At 45.9% G+C, this 10,750-nt stretch overlaps 1 protein-coding gene and 1 non-coding gene across 2 annotated transcripts; both read left to right on the top strand.

Moving 5' to 3' along the window:
• The first annotated feature begins 6,292 nt into the window (after nt 1-6,292).
• On the top strand, nt 6,293-9,003 carry LOC124653861 (RHOMBOID-like protein 2). Its single transcript, XM_047192922.1, has 5 exons — nt 6,293-6,576; nt 7,563-7,726; nt 8,087-8,253; nt 8,346-8,593; nt 8,710-9,003. Exons 1-5 carry the CDS (start codon nt 6,293-6,295, stop codon nt 8,819-8,821), a joined length of 975 nt encoding a protein of 324 aa, XP_047048878.1. The 3' UTR covers nt 8,822-9,003.
• A 121-nt stretch (nt 9,004-9,124) lies between these two features.
• Nucleotides 9,125-9,196, top strand: TRNAK-UUU. The gene has a single exon. It is a non-coding gene; the product is annotated as a tRNA-Lys (tRNA).
• The last annotated feature ends 1,554 nt before the right edge of the window (nt 9,197-10,750 follow it).

Genomic DNA, 10,750 nt, shown 5'->3' with positions numbered 1-10,750 from the left:
GTACTCACTTTTATTTCGAAGCACCCTTGCTAGACCGTGATACTAAGTGGAGGCCAGGTGACCGATGGAGCACTGTGATGGAAGCTGCTGAGCCGGCCCACGAGCAACCCGATCTTTTCTCCCGAGGAGTCGAAGGCGTAGATCATGGGATAACTGCTTGAACTTCGATGACACTGGAGGTGGAGGAGTAGTGATATACCCGAAAGAAGCATAGAGCCGAGCAACATGAGAGCAGCGGTACAATAAACAAGTTGTCACGAGCCTCTTTTTCAGACTAGTTGGTCTGTACTAAGCACCTTATGCTGTAGGGCAGTTCCCGACTGGACCTGTGCGTAGCGCCACCAACTCTGTTGGCAGATCACATGATTGCAACATATTATCGAGTGCTATGCACTCAGCTGTTCACAATACACCACTTCGAGGTGATGTGATATTTGTGAAGAAGTCCCTTCATGAAGATCATATCAACGACTTGTATACTACAACATGCAGTGGTATGCTGGGTCACCGCATGGGCCCAAGGGAGACGAGGCGACAAGCTCCCGAACGCGACCGGACGTCGCGTGCCATCCGCGGCCACGCAAACCTCACCCAGATTTGGGCCGGGTTTGCGTCGTCCCGGACGCCGCGGCCATCCGCATTTGCGGTGCGTCCCCGCGTTGGGCCGCTATTTTGTCCGGCTCGACCCATCCGGACACGCGGGCGCGGGATGGGTCGCCCCGTTGGAGATGCCCTAAGTCCCTCAATCCCCTCAAAACAAAACAAAAACCTACTAAGTCCCTCAAAAAAAAAAATCTGTACCTACTAAGAAACAAAAAAACTCCCTCCCAAGAAATTTCCCTTCTCTCTATGCTATAAAAAACAAAACAAAAATCCCTTCTCCTCTAACAAAAAGAAACTTCCCTTCGAGTCTCGCATTTCTCTCGCAAAAAGAAAAAAATCACCCTAAAAAAAAGTTGAACACACATCACCGCCTCATTCGTTCTCATTTTCTTTTGGCGGGGATACCTCATTCGCTAAAAAAAATTGTGTTAGTACCTCAAAATCCCTAAGAGCTCATTTGGCCCTTATAATTTTACATCTTATTTTCCAAATCCACATAAATGACAAGGCACAAAAAGAAATTAAGTTTAGGCATGAAATGAAATCCATGAAATTCTCAAATGAATGTCGTACCCAAGTCATGGTTGTCAAACAGGTAGATTCATGAAAATCACGGATGAATTCCTTGATTTCAGCCTCAAGTAATGGGAGACAAACGAGCTCTAAGAAGACCTTTGCCTCAAAAATAAAGTGTACCTAGGTCTCGAGAGAAGAGCGGTCGAAGTTCACTCCTTTCACTATGGTCTCCCCTTGTCCTTAAGGGTCCAATGAAACCAAGATGGGGCATTTTTTTTTTTGGATTGGTTGTATTGTCACCTTTTAAATTAGGTTCAGGTCATTGTTGGCGATGCTCCGGCGATAGAAGCAACAATGTATGGATTACATATGCCTGGCTCAAACATCGCCCTCGCTAAGCATCTTGGTTAGACTTCAGGAGCTAGAGGTATTATTGGCCTCCTTATGTATTATGTTTTCTTCTTACTAGTGGCTCAGGACAAGGCGGCGGTTTGGTAACTTATCTCGCGGCTTATATTTTCATATGGTATACATCTTTTTTTGAAATTTATGTGGTATACATTTGGTATTATAGTATTATAAATATAAATATTTACTTGGTAAACTTAGTCAAACTTTTAAAGCCGGCAACCGAACATTTTAGCTTGTCTGGAGCTATCCGAAATGCTGCTATGCTATGGTGGCTATCCTGAATTTTTGGCGCACACAGCAGGGTGGTCGGGTGGGGTCCATCCTTAATTTTTTGGAATATGCTTTATATTTAGTTATTTGGGTAAATTTTTATCATACATAAACAGTAAAAACTAAAAATTATGAACGTGACAGTATTTTTTGCGTCCGTCACTGTATCCCGTAGGTAGCTAGTGTACCTCAGTCAATCCGGGCCTAATCTTTCTTACAGTTGAGTAGCATTGGATGAATGGGGCCGCACAGCTGCCCTGGCCCTGCCCACTCCGGTAGAAACGATTTGATCATCGGGACATCGTGATGACACAGCTCTTAAAGCCGTTAACCAAACATTTGAACTTGTCTCAAGCTACCCGAAGAGTGCGCCATGTGCCAGCAATTATAAACGTGATGATTTCTTAGTTTATCAATCAAGGAAAGGAGCATACGTGATTGGGTTTAGGCCAGTGGATTTTCGTTCTCGGCAGGCAATAACTGACACTCGCAACATGGTCAATTGGCAATTTGGCATGCCTAGGTACACTCTCGTATTGTTCAAAAAAAAAGGTACACTCTCGTACCAGATGGCGACGCCAGGAAAGTGACAAGTCACTACTGCCACCGGTGCAGTGGGTTCCCGTTCAGAACTAGCTATTGCCTATTGGCACAGTTTATGGCAATGCAAAAAAAAAAAATACAGCACTGATGGTACAGTTGGATTTTTTGGGAGTTGAGACCAGATCGCATTTGACGGCACATTACCCTACAGCTAGCCTACGAGATGTATCAGACACAAGCATCAAACCGAAGCGACAGATGATCTGGAATTAGCTAGCCATGGTAGACGCAACTCCAAGATCTCACTCTGTCACATGCTCGACGGTGATGATCATCGAGTGACAAGTGTGCGCGACCGCGAAGAATGGTGTGGTAAATACGCACGTGCATGTGCATGAATGCGATGCAATGCTCAGGAGCTACGTACCAAAAGGATGTCCAGAAAAAGCCCCATTTACAACGCGGTCGGTTGGGGCGCAGTGATTGCGATCGAGATCCCTCTCATTTCCAAGTGTGATGCCAGCGGCAAATCCAGCGTTTTGCCAAAATAGATGTGCCACGCATTACATTTCATACTCTGTTTTTGTCATTTGCGTACGAACTCCACGAATATAACATACAAGCTCAAAAGGAACTCCAAATTGCAATACAAATAGTTAATGTATACGAGCATGCAAGTATTTTTTTAAAAAAATTCCGCAATAGCCGAAGCCTTTTTGTTTGAAAAAAAACTGTATTCCAACAAATTTGTGAATTTAGTTTGGTTTAGGTCTGAAATTCTACGATATGGAATGTACAACCCATGAAATTTCAAAAAACTTTAACGAAGTCCTAACTCTCTTCGTCGGCGGTCATGTCCGCCTACCGGTTGAACCGCTGTGAGTTTGGGGAGTGAGCACCGACGAACATAGAGGAGAAAACCATTGGCATATGTTATTATTTACTCTTCCAAGCAACTTCTCGTGCGTTTTGGGGATGATTCCACATACGCGCCGGTTAAACTGTATCTGAAGGTGTAGTGTCTTATGTTAATAATAAGTAGCAAGGACTAACGCATGAAGGATTTCACAAATTTTATTGGAATTACGTCACATGCTCTTATGCCAGCTCAATCCATGTCTCTCTCAAAAACGTACTAATTTGTCCCTATCAAAGAGTCAGAGGTTAAATCTGGGTAGGGAGGCTGTACAATGCGTCTCATTGTCATTAGAGGCTGTATAATTATCTGTCTTCAGTCAATAGTTCAACTGTGCTCTTTGACAATTTTTGGCCCTTAGGCATTAGAGTAATGTTTTGGATTTTGATGTTTCTTGTCCTTGGGCAACCGAAAAGTGACTTTGGCTCTTGGGCACCAGTGCTCCTGCTATTTAAAAAAATAGAAAATCATACATATTTGTTTCAAAAAAATCTAAAAATAAATCTAAATATAGTAAATGACGTAACCTACTGATAAGGGGTGGCCCGATCTTCTCAGTAAGCAACGATGGTGATGATGTTCACGGGGTGATAGCAGCGGAGGAACAACGACGATGTAGTGGATGATAACTTATATGACGCAACGAGATCTCTCGATTGGTCCCTGTCGCCAATGCAACAGCTCTCAACCCTGCAAGATATTCGCAACTCCACACACTTGCGCACGTAGCCGCCGACCACGAAGCGGTAAGTTGCAACCTTCTAATTCCCAATGGAACAGCAGATCACACAAGACTTTCAGATCTACACAATATCAAGCAATATGGTGTAGGGATTCAATAGTTTTGCAGAGCAAACAACTAAAAACTATGGTTTATCTTAAACGTGGTCTAAAACAGCTAGGGGCGTCCATGGCACTTATATAGGCGTCCGGGACGACTTCTGGTCGAAAAGATACAAGAATAACCAACCCAGAATAGATCTGGTCGAGACAGACTCGGACACGGCCGGTCTGGGGGCCGGTCGGCCAGGCCTGGGACCGGGCTGGCCGGTTCAAACCGGGCCAGGGACCGGGTGATAACCGGGCTCCGAAATTGTGGCGTAGTAACCCTCCCGGTTGCAGTCAGCGTGGCGCCCGGTTGGACCGGGCCAGGGACCGGGCGCGCCGGTGTGGCGGCCGGACTGACTGGGTGCTGGGCCGGCCTGGACTTCGTCTTCTCCTCTCGCGCATGCCTCCCGCTCCTCTCTCGCGCGTCCATGAGATATCTTCATGTCCAGCTCCTTGTCCAGCTCCACGTTCATCTTCACGTCCAGCTGCTCCTCTCCTCCTCGTGCGATGTTTGTCTCCTCTTCGTACCTGATGATACATAAGTAATAGGACTTAGGTAGTATAAAGTTCTGATCAATCAAAGTATCGTTTAGGAACAAGTTCATCTGTTGTTTAAGTAGCTTCGCACGAGCTCTTGTAATAGGTCCAATCCTGACTTCATTGGATTTGAGCTTCACAGCAGGTTCATCTTCATTTGGTAATGACGGAGGTGATAGTGTGGTAGGGATGTCCTCATCACCTACAATCCTGTAAAATTTTAATATGAAATTCTTTATATTTTAGGCTACAAAAAAAAAGACAAAATCTGTTGAGATTTGGAGATTTAAAATATGCATACCCAGATCCACATGTTTGTTATATTTGTGTAGCCCAAAATATTTTGTATTTGAAATTGAAATTTTGCACGTTTATGGGATAATTCATTGGCTACACCATGAAATTTTGCTATTTTTTCTTTTTTTTTTTCACAAGAGATGGGACCTTTGGGTAACTAAACAAATATCCCATTTGAGATCACTTTTATCCTAAATGTAAAAAAAAAAGTGGCTACTATGAATATACATATCATCTTCATGGCATTTTTTGGGTAAGATTTAATGTTCCGCAGCAACGCGCGATGTATCATCTAGTTTTACAAGTAGTAGAACCAAACCTTCGCATCTCTATGACCTTATGTTATTAGCTCATACCGGTATACGTCACTCCCTCTGTAACATTTTGACAGACACATACGCAGTTTAAGAAAACATTTAACTATTATTTTTTATCAATAAAATATGATATACATGTTTAAACTTTATATCATTAAAAATGTTTTTAAAATATGAATCTAACTCTATAATTTTCGTAGACATGTAATTTAGTATATTCTACTGATCAAATTAAAGATTAAAATTTGTCTTAAATTACGTGCATGCGTCCAGCTAGAAGTACTAAAGAAATCGGAAATGAGTATAAATAGCCGGTTTCGCTTTTAGCACCGCCTCGCGCACGCGGTGCTGCGGATCAAAGTAGTCTCCTGCCGTGCCGTGCCGCCGCACGACGATACCAAGAGTCCAAGACGAAAGACGAGACGTGCAAGGAGAAGGCGACGACGGCCGCCGCTCGGTCGGGCCACCTCAACGCCCAGCAAGCAGCTTCTTCCGCAGCTGGCCACCTCAACACCCTGATGACGCTGCCGCTGCTCCACGAATCCCGCCGCTGCTCCACTCACCACTCGCCCGCCTCCACGCCCCACGCGCTTCCCACCTCGTCACGTCACACGGCCCCCCTTCCAGCTCCCCACTCCACGCCCACGACGGCGACGCCGCCGCCGCCGCCTAATCCTCTCACGTCTCCCGCGCTCCCCCTTCTTCCTCACGCGGATCGGTTACAACTACTAGTCAGCCCGAGTTACCACGCCACGCTACACTACACGAACCATCCCGTGCGCGCGCGGGGACAGCAACGCCCCACCGCGCCGTGGCCCCGGCCGCCGCTCCGGCCCCGCCCGCCAGCGTGCCACAGGTCCCCGCACCCACCACCACCATTACCGTCGCTGTCCCCGTCTCCCGTCTGTGTCCACTTTCCATTCCGCTCTCCTCGCTTCCAAGCCAGCCTAGACAGCGCCACTTGACTCACAGACTCCAGCTTCTTCCCCATCCTTCCCTCCACACATCCTCTCCTCCCCCCGCCTTCCACACCACACCTCACACCGCCGAGAGCATGGACGCGAACGGCGCGGAGAAGGGCCGGGCGCCGCCGGCGCCGGCGGGGGCGGGGGCGTACGGGGGGTACGAGGGCGCCGGGGACCGCAAGTGGTGGCCCTGGCTCGTGCCCACCGTCATCGTCGCCTGCATCGCCGTCTTCGTCGTCGAGATGTGGGTCAACGACTGCCCCAAGCACGGCTCCGCGCTCGGCCCCGGACAGCCCTGCGTCGCGGGATTCCTCAGGCGATTCTCCTTCCAGCCGCTCCGCGAGAACCCGCTGCTCGGGCCCTCCTCAGCCACGTACGTACCCTGCTATCCTCGCTCTCTTCTCTTCTGCTCTGCCGTGGCGTCGTCGAATTGGGTCTGCTTCGAGGTGGAATTTGGGTGCACGGATTTGGGGGGTTTATCTTGATTCTAGCAGTCTCGTCTACGAGCACGAAATTGAGATTTCTTCTCTCGGTAGCCGCTTGCGTTCCTAGCTAATTCCCCCAGTAAAGAAAATTTCGCTTCTTTTTCCGTGGTTTCAGCTCCTACTGCTAAAAACCCGGCGTTTTCGTTCTGCCGGTGTGAACACTCGAGTGGAACTAGTCGCAGTTTGCTTCTGAATTCGGATGCCTTCTACACCATCTAGTAAATTCGGGACACGGGGAGCTGTGTCCTATGATTCTAGCAATTCAGATCTCTCGCTTCAACAGCTTGAAACGATCTGATCTCTGAACCCGTCGAATTCGACCCCACTGTCCGACCCACTCCACAATTTCATTTACACCTATACTTCTACTTCGTCCGTAGCTACTACTAGACATTACTATCCTCCTCGGCGCAAGCACAGCCCGAAAACGTTCAAGCTCTCTTTCTATTCTGTGCCTGAATCGCTGACGGAGTCAGCTGGTGCTTTTGTTGGATTGCAGCCGCTAATTGACCAGGCTGTGCTGCAGGCGGATGGATTATGTCATGTGTTATTATAATAAATAATCTAGTAGTAGATGGATTTCTGGAATCTGTTCTGACTTTTGCGAAATCTTTCTAGTGGCACTGTTATAAAACAACACAAACTACTATACTAGACTCTGGAGTTTTCTCTTTGACAGTCCCGGCATGCCTTTCTTATTTTAATTGCAACTTGCTATGTCTGTATCCATTTAGGTTTGCAGCTCACTGACCAGTAACCACCAAAGCTTGATGTTTGTTTTGACTTTGCGTATTTAATCTTGAATTCAATTTCATCAGTAAGATATTGTAGGATGCACGGTGATGAAGTTAATGAACCTTCTCTGTCTTGGCAGGTTGGCGAAAATGGGAGCTCTTGACTGGAACAAAGTCGTCCATCAGAACCAGGGCTGGCGCCTCATTAGCTGCATCTGGCTCCACGCCGGCCTAATCCATTTGCTTGTCAACATGCTAAGCTTGCTCTTCATCGGGATTCGTCTTGAGCAGCAATTTGGGTTTGGTGAGCTTCTTACCATGCTGAATCAGTGTGGCTGGCATCATTTGGACAATGTTCTGTTTCTACGTTTGAATGTAAATCGCTTGAATGGCTGTGATCTAGCAACATTTTAATTTTCTGGCCGAACTATCTAAAGAATCTAACATTTTAATTACCTTAGAGCTGCTATGTACTGTGGAATCTGAAGCACAAGCGAAAAATGTCATTTCTCAGCTGCAGACAATATATATCAAAATTTACATGAACTATGTTACTGTATTAATATTCAGATGTAGATATAATGGTCGATGTTGAGTGTGTTTATTCGTTGCACTTAACTAATACTGTATGCACTGACACTAGTATTTTTTTTTTGCTTGCAAGTTCGCATTGGTGCCATCTACCTAGTGTCTGGTTTCGGTGGCAGCGTGCTCTCTGCGCTATTCCTGCGTAATAACAATATCTCTGTTGGTGCATCTGGAGCTTTATTTGGGCTGCTTGGGTCTATGCTTTCTGAGCTACTCATGAACTGGACAATTTATTCCAACAAGGTCAAGAAGATACAGAAATGCACATGCATTTTCTTCTACCCAGTTGCCTAAAACCTTCATTTTTTGCTTATCAAGTTAATGTGCTATTGCAGGTAGCAGCCATAGTAACTCTTCTGTTTATAATCGTGATCAACGTGGCAATTGGGATACTACCACATGCCGATAACTTTGCCCATATTGGTGGATTCATCGCCGGCTTCCTTCTGGGTTTTGTTCTGCTGGCAAGGCCCCAATTTGGTTGGATGGAACGCAGTGAGTTGCCACATACTAATCAGCCTCCCAAGTACAAAGCATACCAATATGTTCTGTGGGTTGTGGCGCTCGTCTTGCTGCTTGTGGGGTAAGTCTGACAAACGCAATACAGTTAACACCATTGAGACAGAGTTATGAACAAGAGATTGCGTCGTGTTAATGCTAGACATGAAACGAGTCTGATACCGAGTATCCATGTTGCAGGTTCATACTTTCGCTGGTGATGCTCTTCAAGGGCAAGAATGGGAACGATGATTGCCACTGGTGCCACTATCTGAACTGTGTGCCGACGTCCAAGTGGAAGTGCGATACCTAGGAAGTTTCTTCTTCAGTTTACCGTTCAGTTTTCAGCAAGATACGTAGCATGTGGAGGACCATTTTCATGCTTGTATGTTTGTAGATATGAACTGTAGCCGTCGATTACGTTTGTTCTTTAGCGAATTATGTAAATTTGTTTGTCACACACTTTAATTTTATAACTGGAGCTGTCTACTGTGATGTGTGATCTCCTTCGTTTTGATGTTTCGCCAGTCGGTTGTGTCCGTCCTTTGCACTAACAAACATGTTTTTTGTCCGGCATAAAAAATAGTTTAGTCTTGCTGTCTTCATAACAAGCAGAGCCGTCCTAGCTCAGTGGTAGAGCGCGTGGCTTTTAACCACGTGGTCGTGGGTTCGATCCCCACGGACGGCGAATGCTAATTTTGTATTTCATTCTCGAATTTTTTTGGGACTAAACACCAACAAACATAGGCTTTTACGCAATGCAAGGGCAACCTCAACTCTTAAGATAGTGAAAATATATTTTGGTATTTGAGCAAATTGTTAGAGTATGTAATACCGTATGTGTACCTGTACGGAGTAGTACTCCGACGTACACATACCAACCTTGTATTTGCCATGTTTGGGGGCTTTTTCCGATGCCTTAGAAGGGTACGCATCGTTCCACGATATTTGACATGGTATCAGAGCCAAGAGGTCTCAAGTTCAAGACCCTGCTCACGCAGTTTTAAAAACAAAAATAAAAAAAATTCTGCGGACCGCACCAAACTCACGCTAAGGACTAAAATAGCCTAGACGTGAGGGGGAGTATTGAATATAAATACACTGTTTAGTCTCTTTCCATCAGTTCGGACTTTTGGTTCAATTGGCTAGTGCAGCAATCTTTCATGACTTGCAATCAATTAAGTTCTGATGTTTGCTAGGAGGAACAAGGCGCCAGGTTTTGTTTGCAATGAGAGCATTATACTCCTCCTCCATAGCAGTTTTCCAGTTGTCATCGCCAAGAGCTTCCGAGAGTTTTGTTGGTTCACCTGTAGAAGAGAACATGTCATAGCGAATAGTGCCATCAGTATACTTTTTGGGATTGCGGATACCTTGTTGTAATCGAGTGCGAACACCCAGAGTTGGTGCGACAGCTAGATGTCAAGAACGCGTTTCTTCATGGTGTTCTGGAAGAGGAGGTCTACATGAAACAACCTCCAGGTTTTGCCCATCGATGCTCCTCACTATATTTGTAAACTTGACAAATCTCTCTATGGTTTGAAACAAGCCCCTCGTGCATGGTATTCTCGATTGAGCTCCAAGTTGCAGGCTCTTGGGTTTACTCCCTCCAAGGCTGATACATCTCTATTTCTCTTTCACAAGTCTGGTATCACTATTTTTGTTCTGATCTATGTTGATGATATTATTGTGACCAGCTCCTCTGATTATGCCATCTCTGCATTGCTCAAGGACTTGAATGACAACTTTGTTATCAAAGATTTGGGTGCTCTTCATTATTTTCTTGGTCTTGAAGTGAAGAAGATACCTAATGGATTGGTCCTCACACAGGAAAAATATGCTCATGATCTTCTAGCTAAGGCTCATATGCTTGAGTGCAAGGCTGCACCTACACACCGCTATCCTCTTCTGAGTCTCTATCTCTCTATGACGGTACTCCTCTTGGCCCTGATGATAGTACACGGTACAGAAATATGGTTGGTGCGCTTCAGTATCTTACACTCACTTGTCCAGACCTGTCCTTTTCTGTCAATAAGGTCTCACTACTAGGAAAAGGCCTAGCCGTAAGACAGCCAGCAGTGGCGCACCACGACAGCCGTGCGCCACTACTACTTAGCAGTGGCGCACCACAAAACGGTGGGCCACTGTTACAAAAGTAGTAGTGGCGCACCTCAAATGTGGTGCGCCATAAGTAAGTGGTGACAGGAGGCCAGCTCCTCCCCAACCTAGTAGTGGCGCACGTCTC

This window comes from Lolium rigidum, chromosome 5, assembly GCF_022539505.1.
Source record: "Lolium rigidum isolate FL_2022 chromosome 5, APGP_CSIRO_Lrig_0.1, whole genome shotgun sequence".
In the NCBI taxonomy this organism is placed as follows: Eukaryota; Viridiplantae; Streptophyta; class Magnoliopsida; order Poales; family Poaceae; genus Lolium; species Lolium rigidum.
This window is presented reverse-complemented; position numbering and strand designations above follow the sequence as displayed.